General features: G+C 41.5%; 1 protein-coding gene across 2 annotated transcripts in view; it reads right to left on the reverse strand.

Annotated features, from left to right (window-relative positions):
• Positions 1 to 19245, reverse strand: part of Ripk2 (receptor interacting serine/threonine kinase 2) — a 41268-nt gene extending 22023 nt beyond the window's left edge. The window contains exons 1-4 of one of the 2 annotated variants that reach the window (XM_052176127.1): positions 18859 to 19245; positions 13805 to 13958; positions 10632 to 10787; positions 4628 to 4785 (exon numbers count right to left, since the gene is read on the reverse strand). In XM_052176127.1, coding sequence (XP_052032087.1) covers positions 4628 to 4785; positions 10632 to 10787; positions 13805 to 13958; positions 18859 to 19031 — 641 coding nt within the window. In that variant the 5' untranslated portion in view covers positions 19032 to 19245. Of the gene's footprint in view, positions 1 to 4627; positions 4786 to 10631; positions 10788 to 12917; positions 12995 to 13804; positions 13959 to 18858 lie in introns of those variants that run through there. The other variant, XM_052176128.1, reaches the window with a different exon arrangement.
• Between the last annotated feature and the right edge of the window lie 1593 nt (positions 19246 to 20838).

Consider the following 20838-nt stretch of genomic DNA (forward strand, 5'->3'; position numbering starts at 1 on the left):
AACCAGAACGGGGAAGTGGGAAGGGGTGGGTGGGAGGACAGGGGGAGAAAAGGGGGCTTATGGGACATTCGGGGAGTGGGGAGCTAGAAAAGGGGAAATCATTTGAAATGTAAATAAAAAATATATCGAATAAAAAAAAAGACAAAAAAAAAAAACAACGAAATCATGAAGTTCTTACACAAATGGATGGAACTAGAACATAGCTCATTATCCTGAGTGAGGTAACCCAATCACAAAAGAACACATATGGTATGCACTCACTGATAAGTAGATATTAGCCCAAAAGCTCAGCATACCCAAATACAATTCACAGACCACAAAAACTCAAGAACAAGGAAGACCAAAGTGTAGGTGCTTTAGTCTTTCTTAGAAGGGGGAACAAAATACTCATGGGAGCAAATACAAAGTATCAAACAGAGACAGAAGGAAAGGCCATCCAGAGACTGTCTCACCTGGAGATCCATCCCATATAGAGACACCAAACACAGACAGTATTGTGGATGCCAAGAAGTAAGTATATGCTGACAGGAGACTGATATAGCTGTTTCCTGAGAGGCTCTGCCAGAGCCTGACAAATCCAGAGGCAAATGCTTGTAGCCAACTATTGGACTGAACATGAGGTTCCCAATGGAGGAAATGGAGAAAGGACTGAAGGAAATGAAGGGGTTTGTAACCCCATAGAAAGAACAATATCAATCAACCAGACCCCCCAGAGCTCCTAGGGACTAAACCACCAACCAAGCAGTATACATGGAAGGGACCCATGGCTCCAGCTGCATGTGTAGCAGAGGATGCCCTTGTAGGGCATCAATGGGAGGAGAGGTCCTTGGTCCTATGAAGGCTCAATACCTCAGTGTAGGGGTCTTCAAGGGTGGGGAGGTGGGAGTGTGTGGATAAGTGGGGGAACACTTTAATAGAACCAGGGGAAGGGGCATGAAATAAGGGGTTTCGGGGTAGGGGAGAAACCTGAAAAGGGGATAACATTTGAAATGTAAATAAAGAAAATATCCAGTTTAAAAAAAAACAGTGAGAGCTCAACTTACAAGATAGGTGTGAGAAGAACATTTCTAGTTATGAATGTTGTCTCTTATAAAAAGGTAAGAAAAGAAGCCAGGGTTATGTTTGGTGGAGGTGTGCTATGGTGTGGGGGAAGAGGGAGGCTCTGCAGGCCCATGCTGAGGCATCTCTTCCCCCTGAGGTACCAGCCACAGGATGGTGTAGTATAGAATGGAGTTTATTATGGCATGGGGAGGGAGGGGAGTTGAGGGAGTAGAGACAGAGAAAGCAGAGGAGGAGGGGGAGCAAGGGTGGAGAGGAAGAGGGAGTGAGAGCATGCACATGCCAGAGACAGAGAGAGAGGAGAGAAAGAGAGAGAGAGAGAGAGAGAGAGAGAGAGAGAGAGAGAGAGAGAGAGAGAGAGGGAGAAGAAGAAGGAGGAGGAGGAGGAAGAGGAGGAGGGGGAGGGGGAGGGAGAAGAGGAAGGGGAGGAGGGGGAAGAGGAAGAGGAAAGGCAGGCTATGAGTGGGGAGAGAGGGGGAAAAGGTAAGGGAGGAAGAGCAAGAGGAGCAAGAGAAGAGATGAAGAGAGTGAGGAGGGGCAAGCGGCCCCTTTGTAGGGAGATGAACCGCCAACACGGAGTGCTTTAACAACCAGAAAGAGCTCAAATAATAAGGTGACAAAGATCGATCAACGCAGAACTTAATGGAGACCACAACAATATATATTTTTGTTGTGAGTCTAGCCAGATAAGCCATCTCTCCAGCCCAAGAGCTATATATAAAAACAAATAAGACAGTCAAACTTTTAGCTCAATAGTCAAGAAATGAAGACCAAAAATAATAAAATTAGAGATGAAAAGTGTAGGCTACTTTTTAATTTTCCATAACATACAAAGACTCATTAGGAAGTACTTGAAAAGTCATCTTAAAAAATTCCTGGAAAAACCCAAAAGAAATGGCAAGTTATTAGATAAATATGACCAACTAAAATTAAATCAAGACATGTTCACACACAAACACACGCAAGCACACACACACAAGTGCACACGCACACACTAGCCATCAGTGATACCTATTCTATAGTAATGCTTCCTAATGAGGAAAATCTCAGGACTAGATGAATTCGCAGTCAAATTCTATCAAGCTTTTTGATGGGGGAAGGCACAGCACATTGTGTGTTGGGGCCACTCCTGGGCTGCTGGTCATTGGTTCTATAAGAAAGCAAGCTGAGTAAGCCACGGGGAAGCAAGCCAGTAAGCAGCCCCCCTTCACTGCCCCGTATCAGCTCCTGTCTCCAGGTTTTCAACCTGTTTAGTTGCTGTCCTAAATTCCTTCAATGGCAGACTATGATGTGGAAGTATAAGCCAAATAAACCCTTCCCCCCTACCCCCACCCCCCGCTTGCATTTCTTAAGTGTTTCTTCCATTGCAGCAATAGAAATCTTAACTAAGACAATGGAAAGCAAAGCAATATAACCAAGCTCATTCTATGATGCCAATATGGTGCAGTGGGTTGGCCTAATGCTGCTTGTCTAATGGTTGGCTGCAAGCATCTGCCTCTGTATTTGTCAGGCTCTGGCAGAGCCTCTCAGGAAACAGCTATATCAGACTCCTGTCTTGAAAGACAAGAGAGTCCACACATAACACTGAGTGACATGCCCTAATTAATTGCGATTGGTAAATAAAGATGCCAACAGCCAATAGACAGGCAGAAGAGAAATAGGTGGGGTTGGGCTTTCATGGGCTTGTAGAGAGGCGCACGAGGAGGGAAGGAGCAGGAAGAAGCTACCATGGGCCATGGAATAAATGAAGAACAAGCAGGGGAGGAGAGGGGACAGTGACCATGGATTAAGAGAGAGGAGAGTGTGGCCCTGAGGGTCCCCAACTGGAGCTAAGAGCTGCCAAGATGAAACAGTGATACTTTGGGATTATTGTTAGGAAAGTAGATTCTAACAGCGTGGAGGATAGGTACCTCCCTAGCTACTGTGCTGAATAAGGCATATTATAAATATAAAGACTGTGTGTATGTGTGTGTGTGTGTGGTGTGTGTGTGTGTGTGTGTGTGTGTATGTGTGTGTGTGTGTTTAATTTGGGAAACCAATAACTAAAGGTGGGTTAGAAACCCTGGGGCAGGATTTTAAGTATTTTTTACTATAATATTGCACTGATACCAAAACTGGACCGGGAACCAACAGAAAAAGGAAACCAGAGTCCAGTTTCCTCAACGAATATTACATTAAAAAATTCTCAATAAAATTCTTGCAAATCAAACTAAAAAACACATTAAAGAGATCATACACCATGATTACGATGGTTTTATTTCAGGTATGCAAGGTTGGGTCAACAGTTGCAAATCATAAGTGTAGTTCCAGCACATAATCCATCTTTTCAATACAGGAAAAAAACAACCAACCAAACCAAACTAACCAAATCAACCCATATGGTCTGGCTTTATAGAATCAAAGCAGTGTTTGGGAAGTCTTGGCTAGATCATATAGGCTTTGTGTAGCAGGAATTAATTCTTTCTGTTGTTCTTTCCTCAGTAGCTGATTTTAATGACTTAAGGAACAATAAAAGAAGTATTTTTTTTTAATATGACAATATGAATGTATACTAAATGCTCACTCCCATGAACTGGCTGCCACTGGATTTAATAAGTAGTAAGAAAATCTTTTCCTGTTGTGGGGCAACATTTGGAATGTAAATAAATAAAATAATTTAAAATAATTTAAAAAATAAAGAAAATCTTTTCTTGACAAAAAGGTATATAAGCTGATTACATAACTTTCTAGTCAAGACATTTTTACTACTAAAAGCACCTTCATTTTTACTGTTAATCATTTATTAAAGATAGAAAAAGTTGTTTGAAAGGGCTATAGGGTGGGTTTAAAATAAGTTTAGGAAACCTGACTTCACAATTCATTGGCAGGTTAAAGAGACATGTGAATTATGCATGGGGTAAAGGCTCCCTTATTCTAATACTGTACATAATAAATTATCATCCTCCTTTTCTCTGGTCAAAGAAGCAATATTAAAAACCATGAATTAAAAGGGGAAATCATTTGAAATGTAAATAAAGAATATATCTAATAAAAATAGATTAATAAAAACATGAATCATGCTTAATTAATAAAAAGTATGAAATATGCTTAACACTATACTGTGAGGTTGTAAGTAGTTGTAAATGAAACATGAAACCATAATTCTATTAAATGAATTAATTCACTGTATAAACGATTCATCCATATATAAATATTAGGGCTGATTTAAACAAAAAAAATGCTTAATAGGTTTCACAGTTTGCTTATTTCTCTTTAAAAATGGATATAATGTGTAAGTAGCAGTGACTAAACATCAACTGTTATTTACCTATGCTTTCCTAAGTTACTTAAGATAAAAACCTTTGGCATTGTTACATATTCCTAGGACAAATTAAATACCTTCATATTTTTAAACAATGTTGAAATTGCTTAAAGTTAAAGGGTTTAATTTGAAAAATATCAAACATCTTGGACTCTAATTTATTTTTATTGTTAAGTTCTTAGATGAAAATCTCACAATAAAATGTAGCTGGAAAATTCTGGCTGATTACTCTTATGTTTCTACTGAAACAATGACAACACCCTTTACCTGTATATGTCATGCTTCACACTGGCCCTTGACTTCTGTCCTGGTTCATAGTTCTCAGGTGGCATATAAATGATTGTTCCTCCTTCAGGTGCAGATTTATAATTCCGTGATTGAGAGAGTGACATCATACGCCATTTTGATAAACCAAAATCTGCAATCTGTAGGTGGAGTTGAATTAAAATAATTATTTTTCTAAAAAATGTTCGAGTCAACTGCTGTTGTTTTCATATACTATATTTATAATGGCTATCATACCCAAAAAAGCGATATACTATTAATATTCCAACCTCTTACCAAATTAAATACCATAGTGCTATTACCAATAACTCCTATGTACCCTAGTAAGGTTCATAGCAGAATATTGCACATTTTTCAGGAAAACTTTGTTTCAGAATGTGAATACGTATATACACTCAGTATTGGCTTTCATGGCAAGAAGCCTTAAAATAGGCTTTCCAATCCCTACCATTGACTAGTCCTCCTATGTCAATGCATGGCTTACTATTGGGGTCTACATGGTCCTTAATAATTCCTTTTATTACATTTATTCCTTCGTGTGTGTATGTGTGTATGTGTGGCCATGGAAGGCCAGAGGACAGCTCAGGAGCCCACCCCCTCTCTCTCCATCATGTGGGCTCTGGGGATGGAGCTTCAAGCATTAGGCCTGGCAGTAGACACTTGCATAGTTGAGATGGTTTGCCAGCTCAGGTTTTTATGGTATTGTTCTTGGTCTAAAAGTGTTGCTGTTAAATGTTAAAATAAGTAAAATCTTATAATAGTAAAAGTCACCATTATATGCTTTATGTTCACTATTAAGAGTCACTTTGGATGGCTATATATCACACCTGTGTATGTCCCCAAGAATGCACAGGTAAGGAATTGATCAATGGTAGACTTTTTTTTTTTTTTAAATTTTTAGTATGCCTTTTACAGCTTTATTTTGGTCGTAATCGTGTATATATGTTATATAACATGGGCTATGTAACTTTCTTAATGTTTAAAAGGTTCCTTACTTTTTAAAATTAAAAGGTAAAATGTAAGGCCAGAAATATTATTTAGTGACCAAGGAGTATGGGAAAATCTGAAGACTTAAATTACTTAGACTTACAGTACATACTGAAGATGTTAACAAGACAGGGTGGGCTCCATCCAGAATAAGTAGTATTTTGAATATTTAACTCTTGTGTGTATAGAAAAAATAATTCATATCTGTGTTTAGATTAATGAGATAAACATTTCAGTTCCTACCTCATCAAAAATAGAATATACAAACCTTTCATACATTTACTGTAAGTTTAAGAAAACAAGCTAGAAAAGATAAAGAGGAGACATGGTACTGAACATGGAAAGCCAGGCCTGGCTAGTTCTAAGGGCAATGAAGCTTCAGTTATGAACGCTGGGTTTGGGGGTCAAGGTTATTCCAGTTTACAGTCTAATTCTACCTCTGATTGCTGTGTGACCCTGAGGAAGCTGGAAGCTGTTTAGTCTCTGTGCCCTACATCATTCATCTGTAACTGGGGGTAATGTACCCTGTAGAAGTGTGTTGGGAAAATTCAAACTGGTCTTCCTAAGGAATGATTCAGAAGAAAACTGTCACATGGTGTGCTATCCATAGGCGCGTTACTATTACTAATGTGTGCATGTCTAAAGATTATTTATAAACTGAAAAGAAAAAAAATTGAAAGTAATGTCAGTCTGAGTTTTCAAAAAGGAAAAAAAGAAGTTGATTTTGTGAGTGTCCATCCTATTAAGAGACAATCCTTTAACCAAGATAAAAAACAAAAACAAAGCAAAAACAAAAGAAACCCCAAAACCTTTAGAAAGGTTTTCAAAAGGGTATTTTAAGTTATCAAAAGGGAGGCTTTAAAACTAAGCAGAAAATGCAGAAACCAGCAAGACTTCATGAGAAACAAATTACAAAGACCAGTACTAAGTTTTACACTTTGCATAACAAAGTTGCCCCACAAATAACAAAGAAGACAAATTTCTTTGATAACCATGCTACCATACCACCAACTTAAAAGTTGGTATCTACAGGACAATTTGTTTACTTTTACAAAGACATACTTGACCATTAACTGAGGAGATGTACTTATTATAGAGGGAAGATTTGGAATTCATTTGCTTACTTCTTCCTGTATAGCATGTGAAGTTAATGATCCAGGCTACATTGTTCTCTTCATGAAATTTACAGTCTGAGTGGCTGGTCTGGGCTGCATGAGACCTTTCACAAGAAAAGGTGGCTTTTGTTTGTTTGTTCTGTTTTTAACTAATTAGCCAGTTGCTATCAGGCATCCACACCTGTCAAACTACTACTCAAGTTAATCATGCTAATTATGAAAGTTAAGTCAGTTGGTGAGAAATATGGGGAAACATGGGCTGAGGATATAGCGAGTGACTAGGTGGCTATGATGGAAGGTCCAGACGGAGTAAGCCACTGAGACACTTGTGAAAAACAGTCTCAAGGACTCCTTTAGGAATGTATGTCCCTGACAAGCCGAGTGGTGATTTCTTAAAAGTATGGATTAACAGAAAGACTGGGTTAATGTGTCCTGAGATTCTTAGGGCTGCTTAAAGCTACACTGTGCTGCTCGGTTCTGAATGGAGCCTGAAGTCTTAGCCCACACAACACGATCAGATCTGATACTGAACAAAAGGAATTCTAAAAAGTACACAATAAGGAGAGATAGCTAAACAATAGTACATGAAGAACAAGAATAACAACATAGACATAAAAAAGAATCCTCTCGGGACCTCTGCTTGTTGGTCCAATTTGAGTGTCATAACTGCCCAGGGCATCTGGTAAATCACTAATCCCCCCTTTTTGTTTTTCCTGTGGTAGGGTCTCAGCAGTCAGACTGGCCTCAAACCCAAGTCCATGTTCCCTTGGCTCTGGACTCCTCATCCACACAGACAGCACTCACCTACCATGCTTGGCTAAGAAACTTATACTAAGTATTTAGGAGTACAAAAATCACTCTTTGATTCCATTCCATATTCATGAGGTTATGTTAGATGTATTTTGTCCAGTTCTAGGGATCAAAATTTGAGATTAAAGCTAGAACATGAGTTCAAGTAACATAAGAGATTAAAGTTCCATGAGGAACTGACTAAGGAAGGCAAAGCTATTTAGCAGAAAAAAGGGAAATTTCCTAGTGTACATGAGAAGCAGAGGGACTACCCAAATATTAGAATGACTTTGTATTGGAGAAGAATTGAATTTATTACATTTACCAATAAAATGAGGTAGGACCAATGGATGAAAGCCCATGGAAGGAAGTTTGGTCACTTAAGGAAGTATCAGTTACTCACAAGGATGCTAGTCCTCTGCTATGGAGTATCTAGTCTGGGAGCAGGGATTCTCACAAGGACTCAGAGTCCTCATAAGGTCTCGTGGAAAGGAAAGGATGAGGTTTTGTGTAAAGTCCCTCACTCCTTCTCAGGAGGCCTGGGCCATAAGCTTGACCTTTCTTTCTCTTTCCAAACTACCATTTTATGCCCAAAAAAGGAAGTGTATTCAGTAATTGTTTAAGTTTAATTTTTCTCATGATTCTCTGTTAAACTTGAGAGGAGAGGCCACTGGCTCAATTCCCCAAAATAGGGTAATGCAAGTCAGGAAATTGGGGAAAGAGGTGAGCAGGGGAAGGGGGGATGAAATAGGGTTTTTTTTTGGGGGGGGGGTAATAAGGAAAGGGGATACCATTTGAAATGTAATAAAGCAAATATCTAATAAATTTTTTTCCTATTAGTACAACTACTCTATTAAGTAATGGAGAAATAGGTATTTCTTTGAACATTTTTAATATTTCAGATCATCTTCTGGCTTTGTATGCTACAGAAATAGAAATAAGAACAAAGTGAGTTGCGTTAGTATTAACGACTCGGAAGTTACTCCTTATTTCCGTCCCCCCATTCTATTCAGGGTTACAGTATCCCTTGCCCTTTACACAAAACCAAGTTAGAAACAAACATGAGAATCCAGTATAAAAGCATAATAGTAAGAAACCATTGAAGGTAACACAGAGGAAACCAACCAGTCCCTAGAGTTCAAAGAACAGACCTTAAAGGGACAGCGAAAGCATGGTGCCTAAGGGAAGAGTCACAAACTGGATAAATGCTCAGTCTCTTTCTTGGTGACAGGCTTTGTTAAAAAGGATAAAAATAGGCCTAGGAAATGGCTCAGTGGTAAAGTACTGCCGGGCAAACATGTCTAATGTCTCTGATTCCACATAAAAAATCCAGGCGTGGCAGGGTGCACCTGCAATCCAAGCAGTAGGGAACTGGAGACGGGAGGATCCCCTGTCACTAGCCATCCAGAATAGCCAGTAATCACACACACACACACACACACACACACACACACACACACACACACACACACTCTCCATGATTCAGTACGCACACACAAACACACAGATAACAATACAAGCTGAGACGTAGTTGAAAGAAATATTTGAAAATTATTATCTGATGAATGAAGGACTCATATTCAAAATATATACAGGGTTCTTAACATTGAGTGGTTGAAAATGAAACAGGAAAGGGGCTCATGAAGAAGTTTTTCATGGAACAGGCTACAAGGGTGAAGCACAGCAACAGGCGTTCAACATCCCCAATCCTTGTCCTATTTCTGGTCTGAAAGCTATATTTTAATTATGTAGGGAAACTGGGCAGTGGGTACAAGTTGTATTATAACATCCTATGACTAATTTTAAAACAGAAAAGAAAAACGGTAAACACATTTTTGACAATTTTAACTAAGAAACACAGTGAACTGCTATTTTGTACCAAATTCTGCCTCCGAAGTTTAAGAATAACTGAGCCTCGATGCCTCAGCATAGGGGAATGTGTGGGTGGGGAGGGGAATACCCTCATAGAAGCAGGGGGAGAGGGGATGGGATAGGGGGTTTCTGGGGGGGGGCAGGGAAAGGGATAACATTTGAAATGTAAATAAAGAAAATATCCAATTAAAAAAAAAAAAAGAATAACGGAGCCTTAAGCCAGGCATGGTGGTGGTGGTGGTGGTGGTGGTGGTGGTGGTGGTGGTGGTAATGGTGGTGGTGGTGGTGGTGGTAATGGTGGTGGTGGTGGTGGTAATGGTGGTGGTGGTGGTGGTGGTAATGGTGGTGGTGGTGGTGGTGGTAATGGTGGTGGTGGTGGTGGTAATGGTGGTGGTGGTGGTAATGGTGGTGGTGGTGGTGGTAATGGTGGTGGTAGCAGTGGTGGTGGTGGTACATGCCTTTAATCCCAGCACTTGGAAGGCAGAAGTAGGAGATTCCTGTGAGTTCCAGGCCAACCAGGGATACACAGTGAGACCCTGCCTCATATAAATTGAAGGTCAGCGTGGGGGAGCGTCTTGGGATGTCTGGCTGATGAGAGGCCTCAGATGGCAGTGAGATTAGTGAGATAACTTGGGGAAACAAAGGTTCTTTAAACCTGGGGGAGGGGAGTGATTAGGGTTCATCTGAGTAAGGATGAATTCCAGGTGCTGCTAGACATGGTCTTATAAGGGAAGAGGAAGTTTAACCTGGCTACAGGGCTATCTGACCTCTTCCGGTGGGACAAAGGTGGAGGGCTCACAGAGCTATGTGTGCTGGAGCACGCAGTCGCCCTCCCCCTAACCCCCCATCTCATCCCACGACTCCCCTGGACCCACAACAAACAAGAATAACTGAACCCCTTCATGAAAGTGGCTAAAGTATAGAGAGAAGAGTGAATGAATTTTGTTGACACAGAGGCATAAACATGTTAAGAAGCCCCCAATGCCTCAGACCCACAGGAATGTAAAACCCCTGATCCTACTGCAAACACTAGGAACTAGAGCCTCCTCCTCCTGGAGGAGCCTCCTTTACAGCCTGAGACTGCTTCATTCCTTCACCTACCTAGTCAGGTTTCCCAGCCCCAAGCCACAGGGAGGTGGTACTGAAGACAGAAGTTAAGATACTACTAAATTTTCAGAATTATTAAGAAAAAGACCCAGAGACCCCCCCCCCCAAATAGTTACCTTAACATGAAATTCATTATCCAACAAGATATTCTGAGTCTTTAAGTCATGATGAAGCAGAGGGGGATTCATATTGTGCAGGTAATTTACACCAAGAGCAATCTCATGCAGGATGCGGAATCGCAATGGCCATGCAATGTCAGGATATTCAGTTTTCTTTGTACGGGTGAAAGAAATAAAATGAAAAGAACTACATTAAAAATTAAGAAATCCACCAGGAAACAGATTACAAACTAAGATGAAATACACACTCAATTTTATAACATAGTATCAATTGATACTGTTTAATAATCTTTTTTCATTTTTTCTTTTCTTTTATTGGATATTTTCTTTATTTACATTTCAAACATTTGCCGGTTTTCGCTCTGCAAATCCTCTATCCCACCGTTCAACCCTGTGCTTTTATGACCCTGCTCCCCTAATACCCACCCACTCCTACCTCCTGCCCTGGCATTCCCCTACTCTGGGACATCTAGCCTTCACAGGAGCAAGGGCCTCTCCTCCCACTGATGTCCGACAAGACAGTCTTCTGCTACATTTGAGGCTAGAGCCAATGGGTCCCTCCATGTGTACTCTTTGGTTGGTGATTTAGTCCCTGGGAGCTCTGGGGGGTACTGGTTGGTTCATATTGTTACTCGTCCTATGGGGCTGCAAACCCCTTCAACTCCTTCAGTCCTTTCTCTAACTCCTCCATTCTGTTTAATATTCTTATATTTTAAGTTTTGGAGTTACTTATGATAACTATAGCAGTCGTATTTTTTCTTTTTATATTGGCCATACAATTGAACAGGATTATGGTCTTTTCTTTAGCAGAGATAGCTCTCAGCTATTTATGTATATATATGTGTACATATATATACACACATATACATATATATATAGCCAGACACATGTATTTGCACTCCCATCCACTGCCCAGTTCCATGGCGTCATCTAATCACTTATACCCATAAGCACACGCACATAGAGAAAAATATATATAATTGCTTCTGACATGCCAAACCATTCATTCAAAATTTTAACTCCTTTACATTAATTTAAAACTATAATTGTTACTATAATCTCTATATCAATTAGAAATTGACAGTATATTATATTTATTTGATGTGTCAGTATGTCATATCTGAAAAATTTTTAATTTGTTACTATAGTGTGTGTGTGTGTGTGTGCGCGCGCGCATACGTGCGTGCCTGTGCGTGCATGTGAGAGGGTACGGGTGCCAGACTGTGAGTGTGTGGGGTCAGAGGTCAACCTCCGGAAGTGAGTACTTGCCTCAACCTTTACACAGGCTTTGGGCTCAGCCTCAGGTCAAGGTTGTCTTGTTGGCTGGCAAGTGTCTGTACCTTCTGAGTCACTCCACTGATCTGGATCTCATGCTTTTCATTACACAATTTATTGATTTTACCTCTTGAAACATTAACTTTTAAGAATTTTCCTTTTGTGAAATCAAAGACCACTTTTATTTCTAAATCTATATTCACCTGAGTTTCTTTAAAATACTTTTTTTCTGAATAGGTTAGGTTAAGACAGTTTCCCAGGAGAATGTATACACTCAGGAGAATCAGACACTTTGGAAACGGTGGTAGTGGCAATCAGGAGCCATAGCCAGGGGTTCATTTTTAAAATACTAAATAAAAGTCACTTTTTTGGAAGTGCGAAAGCTGCCTTCTTATTCTGAAAACAAATCTGCTTAAATTTTAGTGACTAATTGGTAGGGAGATGCTTGAAAATATTTGAGGCTGTTTTTATAGTACATTTCCATTTTCCTCAATGATCTTTTATGGTGTTAGGGATGAGTGCTTCAAGATAAATTCCACTGTGAGTAACTAGTGTACAATTTAGTGTAATAGACTAAGGAAGGAAAAGGAATATGAAATACCAACGTAGAGCATTATCTCCTTGGGGACACATAAAGTCAATACCCTGGAGTAAGTGAATCTTTTATTGGTCTGTACAGAGGCAACTTTTCCAAAACACTATGATGTTTAATGGGACAACGGGGCCTCTGCATGGCAGCACCATATGGAGGCTTTTCACCACGCAGTCAAGGGCAGAGTGGCAATCTATATTTTATGGTCACATCTAAGAGTTAGCAATACTCCTAGAGAAGGCTACAGAATTTCCAATGGGCTCAAAATCTGGGTGCCAGAGTATCTACAGGGATGTGGAAAGAAAACATCAGAATTTCTGCTTAAACTTCATTTCTCAAACAAAACAAACAAACAAACAAAAAAACCCTGATTTATGGAATCTTTGTAAGTTGATTGCTGGGGCAGGTACACAAACCTTACAGACTGACACCAGTTACTTTTGTCCGTCTTTGTTTCAGATGGTCACAAGTCATGAATAGAATGCGATGTATTCTGAAACAAAGAGGAAGTCACTCCATGAGTGGCTGACAATGGTGCCCACCTTCCCTTGCCTGCGTAGAAAGCACTGTGATATAGTATAATGTGGGAGGGCCATAGGTATTCACAGGTATTATGCAATTTTAATTAGCTCAAATCCTCATAAAGTGCAGTATCTGACCTAAACAGATTTCTGAAAGGAAATGCAGACTGGAAAAAAAATTAGTGTGTAAGATAAAGCAAAAATAAACAGAATTCATGTATTTTAAGAATGGGGACTCCCAAGTGTGTTTGTTGATAGCATTCAGAAATAAAAGTCAGAATAACTCATACCTCTGTAAATAAGTCAGTAAAGGCTCAAACTGATATAGATAGAAAAATGTCATATATCATGTCACTGAACTTAATTTATTTGGTTCATTAACTGCTAATACTTAATTTGGATCCTAAATCATCACTAAATTAAAATATGGCTTAAAATAGATTATATAGCCTGGCGGTGGTGGCGCAAGCCTGTAATCCCAGCACTCTGGGAGGCAGAGACAGGCAGATTTCTGAGTTCGAGGCCAGCCTGGTGTACAGAGTGAGTTCCAGGACAGCCAGGGCTATACAGAGAAACCCTGTCTCGAAAAAACCAAATCCAAAAAAACCAAAAAAAAAAAAAAAAAGATTATATAGTATGAATTTCTTTTATTTCCCATTCCTACCTGGTATGGTTCATTTATACACTGCAAAGTAATGTGACTGAATGAAGAACAAAAATATCATATTTAGTTTGAGTAGACTATATAATGATTAAAATCATGGGAAACAAGCAGCACTTACTCTGTGTAGAAGCTCATTTAATGATCCATTTGGCATGTATTCAGTAACTATGCCCAAAAATTCAGGCTCATTGCAAATTCCCAAAATTGGAAGAATGTAACTAAATCTTGCTTTATGTAATATTTCGGCTTCTCGTAAGATATCATTTCTTTCACTAAGGGAAGAAAAAAAGATAATTATTTCAGATAATGAAAAAACATACAAAGACTATGCCCACAGATTAATTAAGCTTAGATTTTTTTCACTAATTAGCTATGTAGTTTCATGTAAGTTGTCAACTTCTGTGTCCCTTAGTTTGACCATATTTAAAATAGAGATATCATCCACTCTATGTATTCTTCTGGGCTGTTTAGAGATCAGTCAAAATAACTTCTATAAACTGGTGGGAAGAGGGCTACACACATGGCTGTCACTGTACTTTCCACTAATGGTAAATGGGTAGCACATGGGTTGTTACTGCGCTTTTTCTAGGAAAGAGAAGGGACAGAGCTAGAGGAAGCTCCAAAATCCACCTATATTAGAGTGACTGATGCTTTAACTAATTCAATTATCGAGGTTATTTTATATTAAAAGAAACATATTTGATTAGGAGAATATTACATTTTATCGCTATATACCATATAAAAGTTTTCCAAACACGAATCCTAGAACACTCTAATATTGCAGATGTAATTGCTTATATCAGTGGTTTTCAGCCTTCCTAATGCTGTGATCCTTTAATACAGTTCCTTATGTTGAGGTGACTTCCAACCATAAAATTTTGTAACTGTAATTTTGTTACTGTAATGAATCGTAATATAAATATCTGTGTTTTCCAATTGGTATTAGGTGACCCCTGAGGAAGAGTTGCTTGACCCCTAAAGGGGTCATGACCCAAAGGTCATGACCCAGAGATTGAGAACCCCTGGCTTACAAGATGATCTGCATCATGATAAGCTACACCAAAGTCAGTAATACATAGAAATTACACATCAAACTTGTGATAAGGACAGCAAACAGGTGAGCACTCATAGCCCAACCCCTGGCATACCACATGATCGTGAGTAAAAGGGATTATCAAATAGAGCTGTGGACAGCATTTACAACATACAAAGACAGAGCAGCATCTTTGCCTTTAAAGGACCACAGTTCAGATAAGAAAAATAAATAAATAATAAAAGGAATGTGATAATTACCATATATTTTACATATGTACACTTAACACATACACGGACATAAATATGGAATAGGAAAAGTAAACTATGGGGCATTCAGAAGAGAGGGAATTCTGAGCATGGTAGAGTCACCATCGTCTTGAAAGAGGTAGACTTTCAGTGGAACTTGAAGCATGACTAGGATTTTGACATCAGAGAGAAGACACAGAAAGTACCTCCACAAAAGGTCAGACCTTGCTTTTCTTTTGCCCATATGTGTCTCCATTTCCAGCACTTACAGCAATGCCCCGTATCTAGCACGCAGTGCGTGCCCAACAGCCACGTGTCAAATCAATTCAGGAAGTGAAAGTAAGACAGTGACTGCTCAGATAGGAAAGAGTGTATGCAAGAGGAAGGTGGCATTAATGGCATGTTGGGACCCTAAGATGCCTGAAACCACTTTGTCTGACAGTCAGGTGCAATGGAAGGTTTTGAGCAAGAGAAAAGAAATCAGTAAAAGGAGCAGGATATGGAACTAAGAGAAAGGGGAACACATTTGAAGATTGTAGCAGTAGTTCAGATACAAAGCAAGGGGAGCCTGTACCAATAAAGTAGTGGAAAGACAAAAGAAAACACTGGCTGAAAAGAATGGTAGAAGCTGGGATGGACTGGCTACAAGGGACTTAAGTGAACAAAAGCAATGGGGGAGAGCTGATAATGATGTCATCGTCAGTTCCCCAGATGCCTGGGTGTTGGCAGCGCTGACATAAATAGAAAGGCTTCCAGGAGAAGCCTATTGGGTAAGTGGTGATGATGAGCTGGCTCTTGAGAAACCCGAGCTCTGGACGAATGGCTGTTGAAATAAGAATACCAACAGGCATCCCTGATCAGACTACCTAAAGCACACAGAGAGACACAGACACACACCCAACCACAGTAAGAAGTTATTAAGTCATTGAGTGGGCAAAATATTTTATGCTTTTAAATTCAAGAGGTGCAAGACAACATAAAGCAAAGTTTCTCTAGTCTCTGTCCCTTACCTTGACTGAAAGGAAACCAGTTATATCAGTCTGGGAAGTCTATTTAATTAACCTTCAGTTTCTCAAGTTCTATATTTGCCCCGAGAGATATGGGTCAACAAAGACAGTTCCTGTGCAGTGCCTTACAGGATGAACCCATAGATTCCCGGACACTGCAGATGAGAGGGCACAGTGTGGAAGCTCCAGTGGCACACATATAAGACAGTCTTTCATCTTTCTGTCCAAAGTATGAAATAAGGGATTAGGAGACAGCACAGTGGGTAAAGTGACTGCCAGACAAGCAGGAGAATCTGAGTTTAATTCCTAAGAATACACATAAAGATGCCAGCAACAATGAATACTTCAAAACATTAAACACACACACACACACACACACACACACACACACTTACTCACTCACTCACTCTTACTTAATGGTCCTGAGGAATAACATGAGGAAGTTGACCTCTGGCCTACACATCATGAATGTGTACCAGTACATGCATCTCCTATGTGTATGTACTAATACAAACACATGCATGTACACACATGAAAAGGCATGATGAATTCATCCTCCCTGTCTGACATTTTATATGCACTGTAACCCTTGAATCAATTCTCTAAAGCTGGTTCATTCTTTACACTTTACATAGAGAGGCATCTATAGTCAGAAAAAAGAATGATTCTTTGATGATCACAATACAAAGTGACTCTAAGATTTAAATTGTAGCCTTGGGACTCTCAAGTCTGTGTTTTTCTATTCTATTGTTTGATGAGAAAAGCAAATCAGATAGTTTGTGAGGTTAGAATTCAACAACATTGAGGGTGGAAAATAAAAGCAAAAGACTTAAAAACTTAAAATGTAAAATACAGCTTCAATAATTATCTCACAAAAATGACCCAACTCAAAATGTCAATAGGAAACAGCTATCCATCTCTAGGGTACTTGGACAACCAATAGGACTCATCAGTCCATTAAGGCTGGAAGACAGCTATGGAAGGTCCATTCATTGGAGAGTGACTCACTAATTGTTAAAATAACATGCAACATCACATGAACTTATTTTCTTTTCAGGTAATCTGAAAGAACAATGGGTACATTATCCATACCAGAGCACATCAAATATACGGACAGTGTTTATTATTCATATTTTATAGGTGAGGAAGTAAGACACCCTCAGAGTCGGTTGCATAAGCCTGGGCCTGTGCTCATGGTAATATCTTAGACAGCAAGATAAAAGAATGCAATGCAGTAAGGCAAGGGGATTTTGTAGGTCTTATAAAGGCAATGCCCTATCCAATTCAACCAAATTATACTATGAAGTGGTTGGTGAATATGGGAAAGCAACACCATTTTTATCCCTTGACCTACAAATGGCACAGGCAAATCTTAGGCAAATTATAGCCTTGGAAAGCAGAATCAAAAGTGAGAAATCAATTAGCTTTAGTATACATAGTGGTCTATTAGTGCTACATTTCCAAAGACTATTTGTTTGCTTGGTTACTAACCAACCTTATTTATTTATTTATTTATTTATTTATTTATTTATTTATTTATTTAGATTTTTCGAGACAGGGTTTCTCTGTGTATCCCTGGCTGTCCTGGAACTCACTCTGTAGACCAGGCTGGCCTTGAACTCAGAAATTCGCCTGCCTCTGCCTTCCAAGTCGCCGCGCGCGCGCGTGCACACACATACACACATACACGCATACATACACACACACACACACACACACACACACAGCACTGGCTCCACAGACTATTACAATGTGATCAAGCCCACAGTGGGAAAAAAAAAAGCTACAGGCAGATGAAAGTCTAACATTGTATCAGGGCTGAAGCAAGAGAGTTAGTTATCTGATGCTGGATCTGCCCTGATACCCAGCATTGACAGCCTCTGACCAACAGGGCCGATATGATCTCTATATTTTCACAGGAGATCCAGCAGGAGAAGAGAACATTGTAACCACCAATGTTAGCAAGTGCACTAAGAACTGAATGAAGGTCTGGTTCAATTTCTGACGGAAGAGAAACATACAAGAGTTCTGACTAGACCCACTGACTAACACATACAGCCACAGAGCTATGGTATTTAGTTGTAATGTTTTCCTGGAAACAGAAACCAACTTTTTTCCCCCTTTCTTCTGAATGTGTGGGAGCTGGACTCAAATAATACCAGGACATGGGACCGTCAAAACATTTTTAATCTTCACAATTTTTGAGCATTTAATAGCCTTTGATTCATTTTACTGTTACAAAAACATCGCACACTTCCTTTGGGGACTTCCAAAGCAAGAGCTCGAATAACAACTGGTAATGTAGAATTTGATATCTGAACTTCACGAGTGCACGTAATAAACCGCAGAGAAAACAAAACCAACCAAATCAAAGCAAACCAAGCCATAATATATAGGCTCAGGAGCAGGAGTGAAACACACATAAAACTCTAGAAAAATATTTTGACGTTTAATCAATATAAAAACACTGGTATATAATTTTTTTTTCAGTGCTAAATGTTTAAAATCCGGTGTGTGTTTTGCACTCACTGCGTACTTGGTTTCCAGAGCGCCACAGCTCTTGTGGCTAACAGCTAGCTGAAACAGAGCAAAGCCCACAAACACTGTACCAACACATGTCGGGTTCAATAAACAGGCTTTTAGAGGTGGCCGTGATTGCAGGTTTTTGGAGAGAGAGTGAACACCTCGGACGGGAGGAGAGGCAGGGCGGTGGAGGGGCGAGTTGCAAAGTCTGACGCACGTCCAGGCCAGTTTCACCCTTGGACCAGGTTAGCCCAAGGGTTTAGGGACTCGCCGCGGCAGAGCCGGCGCATCGCGGTCGGTGCGGTCCGGGCTGTGGACGCCCCGGGCCGCGTCTGCGTGGGGCCCCGCGCCGGTGCCCTACCTGTCGAGCAGCGGCGTGTGGATGTGCAGGTGCTTCACTGCCACCCGCACGCGCCAGTCCGCGTGTCGCGCCGACGAGACGGTGCCGGAGGCGCCGCGGCTGAGGTAGTGCAGGTCGGCGAGCTTGTGGTAGGGGATGTGGGGCAGCGCGCTGCAGATGGCGTCCCCGTTCATGGCTCCGGCTGCGCGGCGGCTCCGCCCGACCCTGGCCGCGGCCCGTGCTGCGCCGCGCTAGGTCCCGGGGCGGCCCATTCTCGCGCGGCCGCTGCAGTTCCGGCCCGGCCGGCTGTGCCTGGGAGCCCGTCGAGTCTGCGGCCGCGCCGAGGCGGACCTTCCTCCGCCCTCCTCCCGGGCTTCGTGGGCTCCTCCCTCCGCCGGCCCTCTTTGGGCGGCAACTCCCGGCTTCTACCTCTGACAGTTCGTCTCTCCGTCGGCTCCGCCCTCCGTCGTCCCCTCCCACCGGCCCCTCCCACCGGCCCTCCCACTGTCGGCCCCTCCCACCATTGGCTCCATCCTCTGCAATCTCCTCTCTCCGCCGGCTCCTCCCTCTTTAGGCTCCACCCTCTATTGGCTCCTCCCTCCATCTGCTCTTCCTCTGCTGGCTTCTGCCTCGCCGGCTCCTCCCCTGCAGGCTTCTCCCTCTGCAGACTTCTCCCTCTGTAGGCTCCTGTCTCACAGGCTCCTCCCCCTACAGGCTTCTTTCTCCACAGACTCCTCCTTCACCGGCTCCTCCCCCTGCACGCTCCTCCCACCACTGGCCCCGCCCTCTCCCGGTTCCGCCCTCTCCAGGCTCCTCCCCCTGCAGACTCCCACCTCCGCCCGCTCTGCGGTCTGCAGCTCGACGGGTAAAGTTAAAGTTAGCCAAGGCGTGTCCAGAGGCCTCCCTCCCTCCCACCGGCCGAGTGGGCACCACTGAGGCCTGGAAAAGTTTTCCTCCGGGGAAAATCCCTCCGGAGTCCTCCGGGCCCGTGTCAGGTGGGTCGGCCGGATTTTCCTTTGGCCCGCGCGTCTTCCTTAGCTTCCAACACCCCCACCCCCAAAGTGATAGGGTGTGGGGTGACTCCTGCTGGGGAGCCTGGTGACTTCTTCAGGCCCCACTTCCCGAGCTGTCACCATTTGGTGCCTCCACCCCAATCTTTACTCAGAGGCTGCCACTTGAAGAGTGAGGCAGAGAGGCCCATGCTGTCACTGTGACAAACTGAGGTGTTTAGCTTCTGTGACTTGCTCCCTTATCAGGAAACTGTTTGTCCTTCTATTCCCTAAAGCCTACGCAAATTTAGATCCATCTCTTGTGTTTGGGAAGTCTTCTATCCAAAATGAAAAACAAAGACAAAAACAAAATCAAACAACCAAAACCCAGCATTATTTCATCTTTTTTTTTTTAAATTTCAAACACCTTTTAAACACTGTGCAGTCGGATGTTTGGCGCAATTATCTCATATTTGTGAGTGATCTAGTTCCATGATCCTACACCCACCTGGATACTGAAATATGTAATTGTGCTCCTTATATTAGTAGTGTAATAAATAACATCGACATTTCCTTTCCTATAATTTAGTTCTTAATAGTTTTTTACAAGTGTACATGGGGGGCAGCGCGCTGCAGGTGGCGTCCCCGTTCATGGCTCCGGCTGCTCAGCGGCTCCGCCAGACTCTGGTCAAGGCCGGTGCTGCGCTGCCCTAGGTCCCAGGGCGGCCCCCTGGATACGATGTTATGTAATTGTGTTTTCTTGGGCTGGAGTCTTGGGTAAGCCATTAAGAGCGAGCGCTTGCTCTTCTTCCAGAGGACCTGAGGTTTATTATGAGTACAGAATCTAGTGACTCACAGCTGCCTGTTCTCCATCTCCAGGGAATCTGACCACCTCTTCTGACTTCAGCAGGCAATGCACATACACATAAATAAATAAAATAAATAAATAAATAAATAAAAATAAAAGTTTAAAAATATGTACTCACAACATGATGTGTGTATATATTCTCAA

The sequence above is a fragment of the Apodemus sylvaticus genome, chromosome 3 (genome assembly GCF_947179515.1).
Source record: "Apodemus sylvaticus chromosome 3, mApoSyl1.1, whole genome shotgun sequence".
In the NCBI taxonomy this organism is placed as follows: domain Eukaryota; kingdom Metazoa; phylum Chordata; class Mammalia; order Rodentia; family Muridae; genus Apodemus; species Apodemus sylvaticus.